The sequence below is a fragment of the Atta cephalotes genome, assembly GCF_000143395.1.
Source record: "Atta cephalotes unplaced genomic scaffold scaffold00038, whole genome shotgun sequence".
NCBI lineage: Eukaryota > Metazoa > Arthropoda > Insecta > Hymenoptera > Formicidae > Atta > Atta cephalotes.
The window spans coordinates 545,903-569,725 of NW_012130102.1; the positions used below are offsets into that span (position 1 = coordinate 545,903).

Consider the following 23,823-nt stretch of genomic DNA (forward strand, 5'->3'; position numbering starts at 1 on the left):
TCTCTCTCTCTCTCTCTCTCTCTCTCTCTCTCTCTCTCTCTCTCTCTCTCTCTCTCTCTCTCTCTCTTTCTCTTCTCTCGGAGAAGATCTTCCGCCACCGGAGTCGGCATAACCGCTATCTCAAGCTTAATTGCGTCTGGTCGCACGATATAATGGGACGCATGAATCCCGAGTCTGCCCGTTGCGTGATAAGGGATGGAAAGGTGCGCGCATCCCCGCCAACCCGTCGCGTAGCCCCGCCTGCGCAAACTTCGGGTTTGTTCGCTCCACTGGCGACGCGTAATTATTGTTACATTTGAATATTGGGTCGAATGCGTCCGCCGCCAAACTAGTCTGTTTGTCGGAAACACAACCGTGGAATGAAGAGAGGAGGCGAAGCCGCAGAACGAAAAATTGACGGCAGTCAACGAGTGCCAACGAGTGACTGAGATTTACGACTTCATGTGGCTTGTTTTATCCCCATTTTTCTTAAGTGTTTGATACATTTTTTTATTTTCTAAATTTTTCGCAATTTTCATACGTATTTCTTTTAGTCTTTGTTCCGTATTCACACTTTACACTGATAATGGAAGAAAAAGTTTTTGGTAAATTAGACGTTATTATAATTATATTATTACTACATAACAATACATACTACATGTTAGTAATAATGACTATATATAGAGTTTTGTTAACAAATATGTATAGTTGGCAAATTATTGTTGTTATATAAACATGATTGCAATGGCTATAATTAAACGGTAATTTACCTATAATCATTTTTCGGACAACCATATTGTCGTTTATATATTCAATTCTAGTACTAGTACTAATACAAAAGAATTTGGCGACAATGTAGAAGCTGAGTAAAAAAAATGGTTTCAATAAGAAATCTGAAGTATAGATATGTTTTTAAAATATAATTAAGTTAAAATGAGAAAATTTTATTTAATTATGTTATTTATATACATTTATTTCTCTAAGGAAAGGATAAATTTTCAGTTTCAGTTACTTTTTAAGAGACTATACATCTGATACATTCTTAAACGTTTGCTGTATTTTTTTATTTAAAAAATTTTTCACACCTTTTTGTGTGTATTTTTTCTAAAGTCTTTAGAAAAAGCCCGTACTTATTTTTATCGACAAGTGCGCGCATTTATTTCTGTAGAGATTCTAGAAAATGTAACGTAAACTGTATGCTAATTTAAATGCGCGCATTTGTCGATAAAAGCGGGGTGCGAATGCAGACCTTCGTATTTTTCGTATTTTCTAAGTTTCCGACTGTTCCATCCCTATCTCTCTTCCTTCTATCTTCTACAAAAACATTTAAATTCAGGCACGTTTCTCCATCGCTTTAAACAAGTATAGCCCATGCTTACATTCTTTCTCTTCTTCCGCCGCGCTAAATTCTGAATGCTTCTCTTCGGGATCCACGTGTCGTATATGAGCGCTATTCGGCCGGCACGTGGGTTTTTATGGAGCGATGAACGTGTATTGCACGCAGACGCGTGGGACTCTTCGTCGTCGCGGTCGTCGTCCTTCGAATCGTCCTGCTCCCCTGTAACGTCGTTTTGTGGAAAATGGCCACTTTGCCGCGGACCCGCTCACGGTTACATCCAACGAAGTTACAAAGCTCCAAGTTCGCTTCGAAATTCCGTCCAAAACTTGAGTCGTTAGCGCTCGGATGCGTCTTCGGTTGAGTCTTTTGCTTGCATTTTTCTTGCCGATCGATTTGCTACATTTTATCATCGGCTCAATACAAAAGCTATTAAGAAATTGTTGTTTCTCTATCAAATTAATTATTTTCGAAAATACTAAATAATAATAACTATTAATAATAATAATAATTGAAATTTTTCTGGAAATCAGGGAAAATTATGAAACTTTAGGATGAAACCTAAAGTTGTGATAACCCTGTATTAGATACTCTGGCAAAATCATTCTTTCCGGGTATTTAATAATAATTATATTTTGCCAATTTTAAAAGAGAGAAAAAAATTACATTCAAATATATGTTGAAAATGGAAGGAAATGTTTCTTTGCGTATGAATATTATTAAAAAATGTATTTCTCTGTACAACTTCAAAGTGGAGAAGAAAGTTACAGAGGAAACGCTCGGGGATCGCAGAGAAGATTTTTTTATACGCGAAAAAAAGAAATGGAAAGAATGAAACGAGATTACGGAAACGTTGTACAGGAGAGAAAGAACTTTCCTCATATAATTTTGAAGTACGTGCTCTGCGGCGGAAGGGTTGAAATAGTCGCTCCGTATCCATAAATCACCGGCGCGGCAGCAATCTCGCGCGGTAGCGGCATCGAACGAGACTCGTTGAAAGAACGTGACATGACGGTCCTAATGAAAGCAGCAATTAAGTAGGCGAGAGCGATCGACCAAGTTATTTCCACGGCCCATCCCCTCGTTCGCATAGCCGAGCAAATTACACGACGATGGCAATTAATAAAGCCCCTGTAATGGCGTTCGCGGTTGTATCGCGGCCTCCACGTCCACCACTTTCCCACTCACCCCTCCTTTCCCCCCTCCCTATACAATCTCATCGTCGTTAATCACTTTAACGAGTGCTTTTGTTAACGCCGTTGTGCGATAAGAAACCGTTAAAAAGGATCGTTCGCGAATATCGAGAATATAAATTGTTACGAATACTATGGCCATACTGTCTTATTGTGCGAATTGTGATAATTGTCAACGCAGAAGTCATAACAAAATAAATTCTTATTGCCTTCATGAATTAGAAATTAAATATGTTACTACATTTAGACTGGTACACAGTTGGAAAATTTAATTGTGTTGTTAAATTTAATATTTTTTACGTGTCCGCTAAGATTTTTGTTATAATTATTTAACACAAGATGATTATGTTAGAAAGTTACATTATGTAAAAGTAACACAAAGAAATGTCACACTTTGTGTCAATTTTTTTTTATCATATTCATTTTAAATTGTTAAATTAATACGAAAATTTTAAAAGAAGCTGTGAAAGTGTGTATTTTTCACTTAAAATTTCTAATATGTTAAATTAATAAATAATTCATCTTTTATTCATTTAAAATTTATATCAATGAAATTTTAAAGAAATACTAAATATCAATTTATCTCAAGTAATATATATTCAAGTAACTTAATCAAATTATGTTAAATTAACACTAGAATATGTTAAAAATTCAACACAAAAATTTTTACAAAGACTTACTTTTAAAGACAATATAATAATAGTAAAGGCAAATAAGACTACTTTTAACACAAGTAAAAAAATGTGTTTTATTGTAATTCATGAATTTATTAATCGATCAATCGCGCTTCTCATCGCATTAATCCTTCTGTATTGGTAATTAGCTTCGCGTATTTTACTTGCACAAAAGGAAGAGAAAGATGATAAATGGTTCCAATCTTAATAACTTGTAAGAAGTTATGCAATAACAAATATATTCGCTCAAGACTTGTAACAAGTTACAAGTCTACAGCTATTACGCGATGATATATTTCTACAAAACTTTTGTGTAACAACAGCGGCAAATTCTTTATCGCAACTTGTACAATAATGCGACATGGTCATAGCGTCTGAACAGTTTGCATTCTTTATTTGCATGGAAAGAAGCGGAGGATGACGAGTCGGTCTTTCGTTATAACTTGTAATAACTTGTAATATCTTATTACGTAACACCAATAGACTCGCGTAAAACTTTTAATAAGTCGTAATAGCTTTTAATGAAGCGCGGACTGTCTGAAAATTAGTGGTAAGTGAAGAAACATAGCATTATTCTTGCCGAGAATTAATGAAGTTAATTTTTCCTTTGCAAATATATGCCATGAAAGATGATCGATTTTTACAGATTTTCGATCTCTACTGAAAAAAGTCTGTTAATAATAATCGAACTTAGATAAAGCTTTAGTAAAATAATTTTAATCGAATGTTCTAAAATCTAAAAAAGACTGAAATTACTTAATTTCAGTTTTCAGTTAAGATTATTTTTAAACAAAGCTCACGGCCTTTACATATTTTTGAATAATTTTTTTTAGTGTCTAAAGCCAACATGGACACTTTTAAAAAAATTTCTCACTGATTCTAATAAGATTGATTCTATGTCGTACAATCATTTTTAAAAAGAGTTTCGACATACTTTAATATAATGTTCTGAATTAATTTTAAAAATGTCATTAAGTTATTTAACTCATCTTGCTGCTTTGATTACTATTATTACATTTGATAATGCACCAAAATATTGTCAATATGTTAAACAAAATACATTTAATAATTATTACCAGATTTCTTTTCCAGATTATAACGTGCTTGAGATAAAAATTACATTTCTTTACGTATAAAGTATCGTACAGATAAATTTACAATTCAAGAAGAAGAGAGACTTTTCGATGCTCGTCACGCGCAACCAACTTTGCGATAAGAAGCCAATTCTTTTGTTTGTTGCCCTTTGAATACAAGTCTCGGTCTCGAGTTCTAATCAAAATCGGAAGTGTCCTTGCACCCTCTGTAAAAGCGGGTACAGATATCCGGTACGGGGAAACGTTTCATTACGCGAGATTGCATCGTGTTTCGTGAGCTCGCTGAGAGAACCGGGGCGAAGATGCGAGGCGGGTTCGTATCGGCGCATTTGAAATGGAAATGCACCCGAAGATTCCCGCGACACCAACCCCGTCGCTTTATATCTGTGCTATGCAGTCGCAACACTCCCGCTCGCGCAACACCCCCTTTTGTTCAGTAATTCGGCGGCGCGACTTGTCCCCCGCGAACGTCATATCGCACGCTCTTTTACATGAAAGTGCATAACAGCTTACGAAAATGTAAATGCCACCTTCACAAAATGCGAATTTTGAGCGCTTGGAACTTTTGAGCTTTAAGAACTTGAAACCTTGAAAATTCGACGCTCTTAGAGGACTTGAAATCAAGAAACCTTTAGAAACATGCGAATATTCTTGAAGATACGTATTTCAATTACTATTTTCAAATCATAGAAGCAGCTTTAGAATTTTTAAATGTAGAACGTAGACGTGAAATTTTCAAACGCTCTTGAAAAATTTTACTTTTAGGATTACAACTTTAAACTTGTGATCTAGAACTTTAAGATTGAAATACGTTGAATGTTTATAATATTCTTGGGAAATGTAAAAGAAATTACAAATTATCTGTCAAAAATATTATATTCTCACATATATAAATATGATTCTCTCGCACGCCACGTATATACCTATATACTTATAATTATATTATTGTTTGGATAAATTTTATAAAAATATGACTCTACATTTAGATTTTAGAACGTCTGCAAATAGAAAAGTTGCCATTTTTAAGGTCCATGCGATAGTCAAAATAAATTATATTTCCCTAATTGGAAAGACGAAGAATGACAGGACGCGTTGCGTAAATATCGTCGTAACTCTGGATGCTGCGTGTTGCAGCTGAAATGTTTACTTTGTAAAGGTGCACGCGATATCTCGGCAGCGTTATTAAATTGCTCGTATTTGCATGACAGCACCAAGCTGAGCTTGAAGACCTAACGACGGGAGTTACGGTCTCGCTTAAAGCGAAGAACGGGAGGATGAAGGAATCGGGTGGGGGAGGAAGTAGCGAGACGCGTAATAAAAGGATGTCATTTAATTTAGCGATTCGCCGGATTCGCTTGGATTCGCCACTTTACCCTCTCCCCCCCGTCCCACCCCAGACGCATTTATCCGAACCGAGAGGCCAATTACGACTGTTTTCGCTCGTACTTGTGAAAGCCCGACGTCTTATTCATTCCGGACGAGTGCCTTAAATACAGGACGGATCTCCGGCACATTTAACATTTTAAAGTAGTTGCGTATAAACCTAAATTTTATTTCTCGAATGCAAAAATTCTTTGTATCGTATCCAGTGAGCGAATGTGGGGAACGTCATCGAGATTCTTGAAATTTTGATTGGCGAATAAAGGAATTTTACACCATTATACATTTATTTTCATATTGTAAAGAAATATTTAAATTTTTTTATATATTACACACACACACATACACACACACACACACACACACACACACACACACACACACACATATATATTCGTATGTATTACAGATTATTACATAAGAGATACAAAACGAAATTTCTAAAGTTGAAGAGTGATGGCATTTCTTGAAAGGCACATTCATTTTCAACGTAAAAAATTCTTCAAGAAACATTTCATTATTTCTTGAAAAACAAAGAGTTGACGAAATTTGTTCCTGTAATTGGAATCCTTGACATATTGGACTTGCATAAAATTGCGAAGTCTTGAAATTTTCGATATATTGAAAATTATAAAGTTCTGAAACTTTAACGTCTCAGCCGTATTGAATTTCAAAGCATTGAGATTTTAGGCAGGGTTGGTAAAAAAACGTGTTTTAAACAATTTAAAGCATGCTTAATTGATATTCTTAATGTGTTTTAAATGTATTTTTTTTATAGTACTGTTTAAAGCATTAAATTATTATAATATAATATTGGAAGCATTAAAAACATATTTAAGAAAAAACACAATACATTTTATTCTTAAAAAAAAACATTGGTCTTTACCAACTCTGATTTTAGGTATTCTTTTTGAATATATTGGAATATTGGAGCTCTTAAATATTTGTGTGTAAAAGATTAAATAAAATTTCAACAACTTGGAATTTTGCGTATAACACGTAGTATCTTCCATGTGTGAGAACATCAATTGTCACACAAATCGGATTGTTTATATTATAAACTTTTAGAACTTTGAGTTTCCATCGAATTGAGCACTGTCGAAACTAGCTGGGTTTCAAACATTGGGGGATGTAATTACGCGCGTCGCGAGCAGATTCCTATTCGCCAACGATCACGTCATTTCCGGCATGGTACGAAGTTCGCGTTTTAATCGGACCTACTTTAATTTGCTCTGCGAAACGAGTGTGCGCTGCCAATAATTTCCCGATTGCATTTGATCTCACTTTAATAAAGCAATGCAGAAGATTGGTGTTTGCACGACTAGACTTTCCTGTCTTCTTTTAAAAAAGGATAAACCATTATATCTGTGCTTATAAATTAAATTGAATATATCCGTAAAATGTTGTAATGTGAATTACTTGTGATTTAAGAAAACGATTTTAATAAAATTAATAAATATGTTAAGTATTTATTATTATAATAATATATAATTATAATATGTATTTGGAAAGATATATACATAAAACTATATCTTGTAATTTCAATGTTTTTGAAACAAATATATGTTGTGTATATTTTTTGTACAGTATATACAATATATGATTCAAGAGAGAGAGAGAGAGAGAGAGAGAGAGAGAGAGAGAGAGAATATTCACGTACCTTTCCACTATTTCAGAACTAAAAATTCGTTGGTTTACTCATCCTGCTTAATTCTCTTACATGGGTTTTTTCTATCCTTCGAGATGCTCATGAAGAAACGACTATTCACGCGAGAATATTCGGGGCGACGTACACGTCTCTGCACTTTGACGATCGATCGATCTTATAACACAACCCTGCCACCATCTTCTCTCCCAGCAAAAGATTTATTGGCCTCGAATACGAAACCTTTTCGCGAAAATTCCGTATCGGAAAAAATTCCACGAGAAATTTTCAAAAATTCACTATAAAATCATTTTTAATTAATAAAAAAAAAAGATTTTTCATGCATTCAACAATTTATTGTTTAAAAAATCTGTTAAACATCTAATCGTAAGTTAAATATCTCTTTATAGGCGAGAAAAAATTCAAGATTCTCAAAAAAAATTGAGAAACAATTTATTAAACATGACTCCATTAGAATCGAGTCTACCGAGGTAAAGAATTTGAAATCAGAAATTTTCAACGTTTTGAAGATTCAATGGATTAAAGGTCTATGCTCCTAAGAAACGTATCCCTTCGTATCATAGAATCCGATTAAACTACGTCGGATCAAAAATCCATCCCAAACTGTAATCCCTTAGCGGACGTCAAATCGTTTAGGATTCGTAACCCTCCTGAGAAGATCCAAGGAGGCGGCTTTAAGGATTCGCGAGTCGTAACGGCGTCGGACGCGCTCTGCCATTGAAAGCACGCGGGAAACGTATAAAGCGAAATAAAATAAAGTGTAAGCGAGCTTTACTCGGGGGAGCGCGATTCTACTTTAGATTAAATTCCGAAGCGCGCGACCCACCTTCTTACCACCTCCACCCCTTTCGTCGCTCCTTTCTGATTCCACTATCCTGACGATACACCTTCCTCGACGCTTCTACCTCGTTTCGGAAAGTAAGCTTTTCTCGCCACCACGCCGCGGACGTTTTTATCAGCTAGCAGATGGTTTCGCTTGTAATCCACGATATATATATATATATACCGCTCCGCGTTCTTCCTACCTTCCCCTCGAATTTCCCGCCAGCAAGAAGGACGAGAAGGATGAGATCGACCAGCGTTTATTTATTCGACGCGCTCTTGCAATCAAGAGGCCTCCCCCGACTCCCTCGAGTCCGCGAGAGACGAAGAAATAAACTGCTCTTGCGGGACGAAGTTGTTTATCTCCCCGAATCCACCTTGCAACGATAAAAAATGGTTGTAATCTTCTTAAAAAATTATATATAAGTAATTACTTTTTCATATTTTATAAAATAAAAATTTACTTTTTTTTTAGAAACTATCTCTGAACGGAAAATGAGACATTACATTTAGCCTCGAATTCGCGAGCAAGAAGACATAAGTTACTCTTGCGAGATAGAATTGTTTATTGGAATCTTTGAATCCAGCTTACGATGATAAATATGATCGTTCTAAAAAAAAAATTATATAGCAAATGTATATTTACTCTTTTTTACAGAAACTATTCTTGGTAAAATGGTAGATTGCATTTCATTAATAATCGTGTCTGCACTTATTCCTACTCGTTTATTCAATTTATCGAGAAAGTGCGCGCGTTCAAAGGGTTCAATACATTGGGATTCTCCTAGATGTAACTTTGGATTGGCCATCCATTCGTTCCTCGAGTATACATATTTATTTTGCGAATTGGTCAGATCAGTCTCGGAGTGGCGTTGATCTCTCCGACATGCTTTGTATCACTTTGGAATAACGTAACAAGGGGGTGAGAGAGGGTGGAGGGTGGCACGCGCCTACTTCATCCCTCTTCTTGACAGCTCTATCTTGCTAGTATCCCCTTGAATCCACCTTGTGTCTCGCCCCCCTGTATACTTCCTTCCTCTAGCCTTTAGCAGCTCCCTTGACACGAGTCGTTACTCTTTTTGAATACCGAAACTTCCCCACGGCTCGATTTCGCCGACTCGGGGGAGCCGCCATTTTGCAACATATTTTGTATGTTCTTTGACATGCGTCTGATCAAAGATAGCAAGTTCTCTCCTGCTCTCTGAGGAGAAAGGCACTGCGAGACGAAAAATGCCCGAACAATCTAGTCTGAACATAAATCAATAATGAATGATCAATATTAAATTTTCTGTTTCAATTATCTTCACGGTCTTAGATAATTTGGGGATTTCTATTTTGAAGTAATATGGAAGGAATATGGAATCAGATAATTAAAGCTTCCATTAATAATAGAGTAATAATTATCATCCCAAACCGAAATTGCTTCATTGTGCACGTTTACTCGGCAATATTATATATTCGATTTTAATTATCCGGAAAAGTTTAATCGAGTTTTGAGTTATTTGAGTTTACGCCTTCTATGCACTTATCTTTTTTACTTCTACACAGAAAGAACGATTTTGCTGGGTGTAGAACTGAAAATAATTTTATTTGACCATCAAAATAATTGTCAGAAACTGAGAAAATAATGAGTGACATGATAAATAATTTTTGATACTTTGATAACAAGTTTGAGTTTCCAATAAAATTATTTTCGAATCTGTACTTTCTAAATCTGAATTAGTGAAGTTCAAATAAAAAAAGAAGGGAAGTTTGAGCATTGCATAATTAAAATACTGATATTTCCAATATACATTAATTGAATTTATAAAGCAACACTGTTAGAAATGTTCTTGAATTTCTTTAAACACTTAATGTACACTGTTAAAAATTTCATGAAATTTAATGTACACATTCATTACATTTAACAAGTAACTTACTGTAACTTACATTTCATTTGAATTCATTCATTACTTTTAATTTCGTTCATAATCACGAGTTTCATTTACATGTAAAGGAAGCATTTCTAACAGTGAAGGTTAGCTATGCAAGAGATTCCACATTTCATTGATTTTTTTAATTGATTTTCACTGTGAATTCACTGATTACCATAATTGGGACTGATGTTAGTGATTAGAATCTAATTATTAAATATAGAGAGAGTCGTGCAAAATTTTAAATCTTTCGTCAAAATCGTTCTTTCTATAGCTTCTATGTACCTTGTTGCGATTCACTCCATATTTGTTGTTCATACAACTGATTGCGAGCATGGGCTTTAAAAAAAATAATAACTGCGGAATAATTGGAGATGTCAGCGATGTACGCGAAAAATTAAGACAAATTGGAGTATCCTCGGTTTAGTCACGGGTGGTCGTATTCTCTCTCCACCTTAACTGATCCGAGCCCGTCTCGTTTCGTTGGGCTTAACGAGAGGGAGGAAAGGTGGAAAGGGGTGCACCTTGAAGCGGAAGGAAGGGATTTCAGATGGGGTTAGGCTGGGACAACATTTCGACCTAGCCCAGCGAGACGGGCCAAGATAAACAATTTTCAGCTGGCTCGACCATCTCGAACTAATTAACGTGGGATTTCGTCGTCATGTGGTCGTATTACATTATACCGTACGATTATTGCCCGTTAAGGAGCATTATTGAGTAATTTTGATTCAATAGTCGAAACGAATAATATCTCGAAATTATAGGAAATTAATTAAAGATTTAAAGCTTTGAATGAGGAAAAAAATCTTTTGATGCGCTTCGCAGGATACTAATTATAAGAGCTCAAAAATGAAGTCTGCACACAGTACTTAATGAATATTTTGTTTTTATATTAAAATCGATGCTTAACATTTTTTGTTAAATTTTTATCCGAGTATTAATTTATATTAATTATAATGTGATTGTGTTATTTGAACATTTTATGTTAAATTGGTATTCAATATTTCAATATAATGTTAAAATCGTGTAAAATAATATACTATTCATTTGAGTAAGTGAACAATTAATATATTATAATATAAAAATAATGTATTATAAATTTTAAGATAAATGAATAAAATGCATTAATTCAACATATAAATTAATTTGAAAAAAAATGCTTGCGAACAATTTCCTTACTATTTTTATAGTTACTTTTTATGTTAATTTTCTACATAATATTGTGTTATTTCTTAATATATTTATTTTCTGTTAAATTAACACAAAAATTTAAATGAACCTGTTTGTGAAATTCTGAAATAATATGTTAAATTTAACACAAATTTTCCAACTGTGCATGTCTAAAGATACAATTTTTCAGATCCTCAAAATCCTTAAGCTTCCTTTTCAAGTTTCTGTCTCTCCTGAGATTTTATCAAATGCAAACGTTGTTCAGTCGATTGAAAATTCTTATGTAAAATTTTTCTCAGAATTTTCACGTGCCAAATAAATCTGTCTTCGTGCATTTTATTCGGCATTTCGCAGAGACACGCAGCCACGTGAAAGTCGACAGAATTAATTTCGCAACGTTATATTTTCCTTTTACAACATTCTACCATTTTGTGGCGGTAATGTGGTATCACGTAAGAGGGAAGTGGGCGAAGAAATATATATATTACGGCCCGCACCCAAACCGAGGAAATTTATTGCCTGCATATATGTCTGCATATAGACCATAAGCGCGTTACGATCGCGAAGTATTCCGGAAACTGGTTCCATCGGAACTGCACCGGAAACGACGTCTGGATCCAATTTTTCTAAATCAAATGAGTATTACCGCGCAACGTTTCGAAATATCCCGAAATTTACGATACCTTGAATATTAACGCAACGAAATTCCGGATGCTATTCTAATGTAAATGTCGCGCGAAGAATCGCTCGGTTTTTAATACGGCGGTGCGCTTTAATATCGATAATTTTGCAAACTGACGACTTGATTGCAATAACTCGAATCATCTTTTAATTAATACCGAGTTTTTCATGCCGAAAGTTAAAAAGCACCTGGACGAGAGGGGTTGCTCATCAAGTTTTCATAGGAGAAAACGAGAACTTTGTGAAACTAAATTTGCTTCGTTTTCTTTGCGCTTCTAGTTTCTGCAACTTTGTTCCAATCGTTGCGCCAGAATGTTTGATTATCAAACTGCGCCGTTTTGCATAGAAGAAGCAGACTCATAAAATGGACGATAAAGCATCGCGGTGATAAAGATGATTAATGAGTTCGGTAATTATTCGCAATTATTATCCAGGCGCGAAATAATAAAAATCCGCTAATCCGATAAAGTAAATCGTATACAATTTTAATTTTAATTTTACAAATTGTATTTTAATTAAAATTAAAAATGGTATACAAATGAGTGTAATTTTTCAAAAGAATAAGATTATTCGCGTTGTTTGAAATCCTCAAAAATTTTTGCACTTGAAATGAAATAAATATATATTCGGGCATTGACGAGAGAGAAAATAAAAATGCTGAATGCAAAAAGTGCAAGCAACATAAACAGACCTAATATTTAATGTCACATTAAATCGTAGGAAATAATCGAATGTGCATTTTTATTTATTCCTAGATTTTTAAGATGGGAAACAAAGTCGGTATATGATCTTTAATAGAATTTTCTTCGAATGATTCTGTTATTAGTTGATAATGTATGTGATATACGATATCAAATTCGGTTTACACCGCGATTTAATCCGCTTTAATCGAATACAGAACTCGCGAGGTCCACTAGCGTTGCTGTTATTTCGCAAATTTGTCGGTGTTGCCAACCACAAGGCGGAAACAGCCGCTTCACCGTCGTTTAGCTTCGCATACGTTTAATAATGAATATTGTTTAGTATTGTTAATAAACGAGCCAGCGTAAAATATCGAAGAGAGATGACGATTAAGCGGCACAATTCAATTGCTACGTAATCATCAAAAGTTAATTAATTTCATTATCTCAGTTATGCCCTCGTTCCAACTAATTACTTACTTCACAGCGACACAATAACGGCAAATAATAATAACAGTTCATTCGAATAAAAATAAAATCGCAAAATTGTAGTTAGGCATTAAGCTGGACATTCATATTTGTCAATTATCCGCACAAGTTTTATGCAATAACTGTAATTTGTCTATCCTTTTTTATGATTAATTATATAAAGTAATCGTCGTTAAGCTAAATTAATTAATTATTAAATTAATTAATTAATTGTTATTAATAATTCTTTCAAAGAATTAGAATATTGATATCATTATTCCCTACAAAAACAATATTTAGCGTTTGAAACGTAATTTAAAGAACTCGTTTCGCAGTCCCGAAATGTTCTATTTGTTGCAAAAAAAATCTTTTTAAATGTTTTCATAACAAGCTCTCTTTGAAGAATAAGCAATTTGAATTTTTTGAATTTTCAAAAATTTATATATATCTCGAAAACGAAACCGCCGTTAAAAAATGCCGTAATGCGTATATTTTCTTGGCCTCAAGAATCATCAAAAAAATTGGCATCGACAGATTCGATGAACATTTCTGGTCTGTCCTTTATTATTATTAATTCAAAAAAATTTATATTAAGATTTAGCAAATTTTTTTGTGTACTTTTATTCTTTAATCATGGATTATGAAAAATAATAATTATAAAAGGAAAAAAATTATTCTCAAATATGTTTGAGCACTCTTTTTCCCGGGCAAAATCGTACCAGTTTATTTTATATACACATATAAGGCACGCGGTATAGTTGACTCGCGATGGTTTTGCACGTGATATTTTCGGGCAAGTCGGATTTGCATATCGGCCTTTTGCGAATCGGCCGGAAAAATCGTACGGTTGGATTCCCGGTGAGAGTCGGCGAAATCGAAAACAACCCATGTTTACTTCCCGTTGATTCAATATTAGCATCCACAACCTCCAGGCGGACCCTTGTCGACGTGAAATCGTACATTCCGTTTGACTCGATGGTCAAACTACATCCCCGACGTTTTGCACGCTGCTTTACTACGCTTTTTCCCTTCCCCCATTTCTCCCTTCCCTCCTCTTTCGTCGCGAGGATTTGGCGTTTTGAATATAACATCTAAATATCATCAACGGGGGGGGGGGGGAGAAAATTCTGCTGGAGTGAAAGGATTAATAAGGACTGTAATAAGCCCTGATTTTAACGATGCGAGGATTTAGAAAGCCATGAATTTAAAAAAAATTGTGGATTAAGTCTCGGGAAATCTGAAAACACTGCATTGAAAGAAGAGATTTACTGAAGTATCTAAAAATTTAGCCAGATACAGAAAACAATCTAAGAATAGTTTTGGATCATCGAAATAATTATCTGAAATGCTTAAGTGTTGATGACAATGCTGCAAAAAGTTTAATCATTCTTGCAATTAGTTTTGAGTGTTTTACATACTTACTTTAATGATCCAAAAATTATTTTTAAATTTGTATCTAGCTAAATTTTTAGATACTTAAGGAAAAGCTAAATACTTAAAAATATATTTGTAGGATTTATTTTACTGAAATAAATTTTTATTTAAATACGACAAAACAAAATTTTATTCTTAGCAAGTTTAAAAACCATTAATTTTTTTATAATTATAATGTTAAAAAAAAATAAGACATTTCACAGAAATGTATATACCGTCATCACAGTTAAATTTTTTTTATAATTTTTTACAAGTTTTAAAAATTTTTCAATAAATATAAAAAAAATAATATTTGATTTTAATATTTCGATTTTTTTCTTTAGCTTGAAAACTTTTTTTTTTATATAATTATTTTGTGCTGCTGCTTATTCTCGACGCTTCAAAGTCTCGAGATCGCTTTCGGATTCACGGAAATACTGCAGGGTGACAATTGGCATCGTCGGACGATCGCGTTAATTACATCTGAACCCAACTGAACCCGACTAACAATTGAGTTTAATTTCGATAGAACGCAACGAAGTATTATAGTGACGGATTCTAACGTCGCGCGATTTACATCTCGCGATGCCTCTGCAAAATTTCCCTTCAGTACGAATATTTGAGACCAGCCGTTCGCTGAACGTGCAACGTCTAAGGGCGTCTGCCCTTAGAGGGCTTTCGCACATTCATGTACTTTCACACCTCCGCATGCACGGGGGTAAGCGCAAGCTTCGCAGCTTCGTAGTATTTCAGGCGTCGTCGGTTCCCGTTTACACTTGTAACGCGAGGCTTCCCATTGTGTAACAAGAGAGAAACCCAGTACGAGAGAAACGCGCCGCCACCCTTCCCCCTCTTCCTCTCTCTTTCCCTATATCATAGCCGGCTGGGTGCATTAACGTTGAGATTGAAGGGCGGTGAAAGAGGGCCTTAACAGGAGGATGGCCTGCGACACGTCGCAGGTAGTTCCGCGTCGAACGGGTGTAAATGGGTCGCCTAATGCGATCGCGTTACACGACAACGAGACGTTCTCACTAGGATGTTCTTGGGTTATCCTATCTGAGATGTATATTATCTTGCTATCCTCCTAGATTACCGGTTCCTTGCTTTAACGGAGTCCTTCTAGTTTACTCCGTGATATTGGATGCCCGTCAACGGTAACGACGTACACTGTGCGTCGAATGTTGAATGAGTATCGCATAAATCTGTATATCCGATGTCCTCTTTCTCCGAACTGAGATGGCAAACTTAACTTTGAGAAGGGAGTGAATTATTTGCCTTGTCATTCCACGAATTTGATTTATTTATTCTTGTTTTATTTCGATGTCTCTTTAATCGCTCTTGGCGTCACTGGCGGATCTATGTCCTATGAGGAGGCCATGTGGCTCTCCCTTGGTAGTCTTCTCTTTTAAAAATTTATAGCAAAGCGTTGTATATAATATTTTTTAAATATTTCTTAATCACAATTTTGACTCCAAAAATATTTTTTAATTTAAGAAACTTCTAGGTATAAAAAACAAATTCTATTTATGTTATCCTTCTTTTGCGTTAATATAATTTTAAATAAAACGTTTTATGAATTATATACGTTTAATAATACTTTTTCAATGTGATAATTTAAATAATAACATTCTATTTTTTCATTTTCACCTTAAAAAAATTTTGCTTGCGACGCGCCATTGGACACTCTCCCCCCTCCCTCCTCCTCCTCCTCCCCTCCCCCCGGGAGGGAAAAACAAATTTCTGGATCCGCAAAGCTTGGCGTTTACGTGTAACGGAAGAGAAACGTGTAACGTTTGCGAGGCTTTCGGTCCCCCCTATAAGCATGTGGCTTCGTCAGGATAGAGCTAATGCTCGTCGCACGGAGGGGTTTAACGCTCACCGTAAGCAGGAACAACGGATTCATGGCGACCGCGGAAAATCCGCTCGGGGATTGAGGGGGTGGTCGATGCGGGAAGTCACGTGGAAAAGCTCCGAACAGCTTTCGTGAGGATACTTCGTATGGGTGGATCACGTCCATGGGATATTTCGCAAAGGGTCCGAACAACATCCGGCACTTTGCATTGCCGAAGAAACGTGCTGGAGAACTTAGAATTTTAAATAATTAAAAAAAATTCTTATTAGCAAAAACAGAATCGAGTTCATCAAGAATCTTGATAATCGAGAATCAGACATATCATTGTTGATAGAAAATTGAATGCAAATCTATAAAAGAAGAACGATCTATAATCGAGTCAATTGAGGTTATAAATCAATATATCATGAATTTATTGTACGAAGAACATATAGTAATAACATGAAATTACTTACTTTTCGAAACATAAGTCCTTCTTCAGCAATGATTGATATCAAATGATTAACATTACGTACTGTTAGAAATGTTCTTAAATTTTATTAACTTTTAAGTTATACAATTTGAATTTAATTTCATGTGTATGTGTGTGTGAGACATTACATTAAATTTAATATATTTATAACTAAAAAGTATATTTGTGTACATGTGTACATAAAATTTAATGTATTTTTCGTGAAAATTTATGAAATTTACATGTTCATAAAATTTTATTAAAAGTACATTGAATTTCATAACTTTATTTTGTTCATTTCATTTAAGTAACTACTGTAACTTAATTTTTTCAGTTAAATTATCACTTCAGTTAAATCTTTTAATTTTGTTCATAACCATAACGAACTTCATTTACATGTAAAGAAAACTCGTGGTTACATCTAAAAAAGTGTACATAGTTTGTTGTGATCGTAGGTACATTTTAAATAGTTGCAACGAAAGCAATATGTCCTTGAGCCTTGAAGAAAATTGAATCTCAAAATTAGCAACTTTTCAGTATCTAATTTTAAAATTCTATTGGAACAAAATACTGTTAGATAAAAAAATTTTTTGTTTGTATCACATATCTGAAAATTTTTATTACTGACCATGATGCTGTTGATTGAATTTGCGTTAAAATTTCGAGTAAAAAATGAACCTCAAAAATCCACATTTTTTTAGCCTTTGTATTTTGGGCCCTTGAATTTCGAATCAAACTGTATGCTAAACGATACTATATGATATGAGAAAAAATTTAAATTGAGCATAGAAGGATAGTTTTGAAGATACGAGGAGTCAAAATAATTAAATTCTCAATATTTTCTTTGTTCAAACATTATAGACGTAAAAAGGATGTTAATATTTCCTTGATAGAATAAGTGATTTTTGACTAGAATTAGTCAAAATAATTTTCTAACCTCTTTACCACTGTTGCTTAATTTCTTAAAGGGGTAGATAAATTTCATCCCTTATCAGAATTGTGACACAAATGAGCTATAAATGTATCGACAAAATTATATTAATCTTTGGGGGTTAATTTTCTTTCATTATCTTAAAAATGCCAACTTTTAACTTGCGTCACTTTTCTATCAATGCAGCAATGTGTACATTCGAGGGTGACGTTCGGAATCGGTGAGTCTTTGAAGATTCATGACGTCGGGAACCGTAATCCGGGGTAGGCTTTCGCTATCTGAGATCTATTCTCGAATCTATACCGCTTAAAATCCATGGATCCTCGAGGATCTGACGTTTGTATCTCGCGGATCCCGGTGGATAGCGGAGGCACTCTTGCACGGTGATATTTTCCCGAGCTACCCTGTATATACATAGTGCACGTATAAACGGACTTCTCCGCTCTAGAGTTTCCCGTGTGGGCGGAGGATTACGATACTGTATGGTTGAGACACGACGGGCGCACCCTTTGTCTACGTTGTCTGCTATCCTTAGCCTTTCATTTAAGGACCAGGTAATAGCTGTCGCTGCAGCTGCACGTGACCCCGCAGTTTGCTGAAGGCAAGGAGAATAGAGGAACGTATTTTACTTTACGAGGATACTAAAATTCGCCGGACATACCGCCGGTCTGTTTCCGAATTTATGCGCCCTGGGATCATCAGGTTTAGGTGAAATCCAGAAAGGGGATTGGCCGGATCGATGAGATCTGGGACAGAGATAAACTCTCCTCGGAGACCGTTACGGTCATGAGATATAACGTGGTTAAGTTTAATGAACTATAATTAGCGTTTTATGAATGTATAAAACTTTAATAACGTAGAAATTTCTAAAAAAAAAATCTGGAATTCTCAGAAGAGAAGTTTGCCTTGTTAAAAGAAATTCTTAGAGATTTTTTTGTAGCTATTATTTACTTTAAGATATTATTTTTAATTAAGTGAGAACGTATTATACTTTTAGTGCTAAAATGTTGTTCAAGTTCTCTTATAGATAATTTCTTGTTCAAAGTTTTACATAAGTTCTCTTTTTACATAAGTTCTCTCAAATATTTGAGAGTTTAGCGCTTCCTTCTTTTGTTAATAGATTATATACATCTTGTTGTATTTCTCAGGTATAAAAATGATGAAAATTTTATACAACGTAAAAGTTTTGCTTTATAAGAGTTTTTCACTTTTATTTAATGTTTAAATAATTATATTATTTATAATTATTCAGATATATGGTCCAACATAATCTTTTCCAGAATTGTGTCCAGCTAAATTTTTAGATACCCAGCGCAAATTCATCTTTTCTGTGTAACATTACGGAATAACTAATACATCTGCCGGGGGTGTATTCGAGATATCAAGTTGCCGCTCGATAAAATGCAAAACTCGTAGGAGTAAAAATCGCGCGGATACGCGCGGATATATCGTTTCGCGAGGCGGAGGTAAAATATACGAGATAGCCCAGTATCCACCGTCACGTGCGTTAGGCGATATTTGTCGCACGTGACCGAGGAGCAGCACCACCGATATCTTCTTGCGACTCCTTCCGCAACGGACGTAACGGAAAAATCCATATGTGCAGAAGGAACGAAACATTCCGCCCCTTTTATTAGTGCAGAAGATTATGGTATCCTATTTACATTTTATACTTGACTGATAACACAGATCTACAAAAAACTACCCTGAGGTGAAGACCCTCCCTCCCCCTCCCCCCTCCCACCCCCCCCCCCATCCAGGGCAAATTTTCAATCTAGAGCGAAAAAAAATGGGAAGAAATGAATCATTATGGTCCTATTTTGATATCAGATTCGTATTCAGCGACTCAAAATACATAAGAATAGCTGGGATTTTACCCCAGCACAGGGTACTTCTTTTGTGTACCTGTGTAATCAATATTTAAATTTATTCCGAAGTAATGTTTCTCGCAATAAATTTATTTACAGTTATTTACAGTTTTTTTAGCACATTAATATCTTTCTAATATGGTGCTGATTGAGCATCAAATTATTAAAAATTGCTTGTCAATTTAATTTAATTTGTGTAATATTATTATTACAGTAGTTTAATTGCGTTCAAAGCCCGGAAAACCAATTCGATGCGCAGTTCGAATGACTATAAACATGGTATATGTATATGTAATTATGTACATGTATAGTATGTATATATAATTTACATGGAATTATTTAAACATTAATGATCCAGCTTTGATTGTTATAGGCATTTAATTTCTAGTTTGTATTGGTTGTGTTTTCACATGTACGATCTAAAATAAGATTCTTATTTAAATTTAAATTTAAAACTTAACGATTACATTCGTCAAAATATTGTCCAATCGACTCTAATCTCAAAATTACGAAATATTTTTGATTGGAATATATTATTTATAAAAATGCGATGACACTCGAAGAGAAACAGAGATAATAATGTGATCTTACACAAAAACAGGGATTTGAAAAATTGATTTTGTTTAAAAGACAATACAGTATTAAAAAACTAACAAAAAAGTAAAATATTGTAAAATGTATGCAAATGCGTACAAATACACATAACTTCTTCTGCGTATAGGCTGCTCAGTAATAAAAATTTATAGTAACATGTAATTATAGATTAACATCAGTAGAGCTACAATTGATTTATGTTTATTTATGTTATTTGACTAAAAAAACCTTGTAAAAGGTAATTAACATTGTCAGCATGCTCAGAGGAACCCATTAACATAATGCCATGCTATTGTTTAACTTTGCATAACTCAACGTGTATGCAGTCAAATAAAATATTAAATAACAAGCAATAATATGCACATATTTGTATAATACACTGAAAAAAATGATGTATTAACAGCATTATTTTAATTGAAAATAATCTTGTTGATTTGTAACAACAGTATTAATGAAACAAATAAAATTTTATTAAACCAAAATGCTGTTGATATGTCATTTTTTTCATATATATGTTCAAATTTAAAAAAGACGAGAAAGTATGTGTAATTAAATGCTAAAATGTATTTTAAAAACTTATTTCGAAATGCTTAAAGATAAAAATGCCTTGTAATAAATGCTGGCTATTAACTTATTAGCGTCATGATGTAACGGCGAGTTACTGAGAAAATAATTTCATAAGTAATCACTAGAATTCGCTATCTAATAACGGAGATATTAAAAGGGATCATTATATATTTATATATTATATGTATTATTACCACAATCATCTTCTCCTCTGTTCATGGGCGGGGTCGATGTAAAAAATATGTATTATTTAACGTCGGTGTTTTTTAATATAAGCGAACGTTTTATACGTGACGTATATGGAAAAAAAAATTTACTTTTCCTTTATTTACCACCGCACAATTTTTGCATTTGCTGTTAAAAAGATAGCAAAAAATTCTCCGAGCGGTCAACGTATCTAAATGTGTTTTGCCAGATGCAAAATATGCTTAATTGCCGACTAATGCCGGTAAGCGGTTTGTATCGTGCGTACTTGTTAATTGTTGTAAATTGAAGCCGCTCAAATAGGACGAAGTTTTATAATCTCTCCTTTTAACGCATAAACATAAATATCTCAGATCTACGAAACTGTCTACTTTTGATGCAGTAATTTATTTATTTATTTTTCTTTTCTTTTTTTTCTGTAAGCTTCATCTAAGTTTACACCGACGCGAAATCAGCAAGCTCATTCAAAAGCAACGTGAAATCCTCTTGAGTAGATCTGAAATCTGAGAGAGAAAGAGCGAGGAGGTAAGAGATAGTGGCGGGAAACGTTTCCACGGGAAAAGTTTCCGCTTTCCGCGGAAACTTTCTCGATCGGCCTCGATGCAAGAGCATTTGTTTCCTCGTGGTGAGCTTTCGCGAGCTTTCGCGAGCTTTCGGTAGGAAAGTCACTCCGCGGTGAGGCCGAGGACGGGCGGCCTCGAGCCTCGTAACGCGCTGCTTTAAGCTATCACGGCACCCCCGCATTTACTCTCGTTCTCCACTTTTCTCCCTCGGCCGTGGCACCGCGCTGGATTAAAGTATCGACGACGCCAACCGCGTCTGAATAATTCAGGACGAAAGTTCTGGTTGTTTCGATTCCCGCGAGAAAAGTACCGCCCAGGACGATCGCAGAGTCTGATCGTGGTCCGTTTTTTGTGTTGCAGGTTTCGCGCTGATGAGAATCGTAGAGGTGTACAAGGAAATCCAGGAACAGGAGATGAACATCGTAAGTAGAGCAGCAAAAATTTAATTTCTAGGGTAAGAAACTTTCATCGACGTGTCTTTCTTTTTTTAGAATTTTTCTTCGACGATTTTCTTAGACTTTTTTCATTGTAAACGTTAAACTTTTTTTTGTATTCAGTAATCAAATTATATACGATTTTAACTTATATCTAATTTTCATTCTTAATATAACACAGTACAACATTTCGAAGATCTCTCTAATAGAACTCAATTAAAATTTTAGCCTTAAGGATGTATTACACGTATTTTTCAAATTGTAAATTTTTAATTCCAGTCATTTTTTGCAGAGACTAATAACGAGACAATAATTTAAATAATATTTTTAAATAATATTTTTGTTTATTGGTTTCTTCATACATTCGAATCTTTAAGAAGTTCTTTTTATTACAATAATATTCAACGACATTTCGTAAGGCAGCTAAGAGCAGACGTATTGTCTGCCACTCCCATTTTTTCCGTCTGTCTTCCACCCTGGCATCGTCCATTTCCGGGGATTACGTCAGACGGTTGCGTCTGCCAAGATTCGTAAAGATGTCCTTTCTACATCTAGTACCAAGCCTATCTGGTGGAAATTCACATTTCTTTATTTGCCTATATATTCACTCGATGAATAAAAAGGATTTATTTCAATTATGTCTCTAAGGATCACTGCTCGAAATATTGATAATCTCGGAAAGAAATCAGTAATGATGAATAAATAATGAATTAATAATTCACTACATTTAAGTAACAATTACTAAATAAATTGGAAATATTTAACATTTAAAAAATAAAATATTACTAATATTAAATAATAAAGTTATTACAAGAATGAAGGATTCTTAATTTAGAAAAACATAACGAAAGAATAAGGCACATAAGAGTCAAATATAAAGAAAAATAAATATGAAAAATCAAAAGTATGTATAATATAATATTCTATAATTGATTAAAAATATATACATGTTAAAATATAACAATCTCATAATTGAACCTTCTTCAGATATGCATGCAGGAGGACGTTACATTGGATGAAAGCAGTCGAATAAATAGACAAAATTATACACATAATGACGATGAGCAAAGAGATGCTTTGCTGAGAAAAACGGAAATCACTTGCAAACGGTTAGACAACCGATTCTTTGAAATTTTCCGATGTTCTGATAACGAGTCAAGTTGGAAATAAATTAAGAGAATAATAAAAAAGTTCGAGTAAAATCACCACTCTGGTCAACTCACTTAGCTGGCCATAACATAAAATTTCGCATGTCGAAAAGATGCTCGTCAATTTCTAAATTACTAAACGTCAGTGTGTTAGTCTGTAGTAAAATAATTAGTTACAATATAAATATAAAATTAAAGATGTATATAAATAATAATATTGTATAAAAACATAAAACTTACCGTTAATAAGCAAAATCTGATATTGCAATATCAAGATTATTCTATTATTCATCTGTCGTGATGGTAACATACATGTTTATCAAATATCTCATTTTTAATATCTTTTTATACAATATTTATTATATATACATCTTTAATTATTGTAACTAATTATTTTACTACATATAGACTAACACACTGACGCTTAGTAATTTAGAAATTGATGAGCATCTTCTCTTTTAATCAATTATAGATTATATTACGCATACTTTTCATGTTTTAAAATACTTCTTTATATTTGATTCTTGTGCCCTTTATTCTCTCGTTATTGTTTATTAAATAATAATATTATATAATATTATATAAAACATCATAAAACATATAATTTTTAATATTTATAACAAGATATTACTAATACTTAATATCTTAAAAACAAAATATTACTTGGAAATGATATTATCATATTCTATCTACCCATCTTTTTAAGAGCTTGAGAAGGCTCTTTTACATCTCTCTCTCTCTC

The 23,823-nt window shown here is 34.0% G+C and overlaps 1 protein-coding gene across 1 annotated transcript in view; it reads left to right on the top strand.

The window, feature by feature from the left end:
• Positions 1–23,823, top strand: part of LOC105621879 — a 103,600-nt gene that overhangs the window by 62,180 nt on the left and 17,597 nt on the right. Inside the window, exon 4 of the mRNA XM_012203318.1 lies at positions 21,860–21,921. Within this exon, the coding sequence (XP_012058708.1) occupies positions 21,860–21,921 (62 nt within the window). The remainder of the gene's footprint in view (positions 1–21,859; positions 21,922–23,823) is intronic.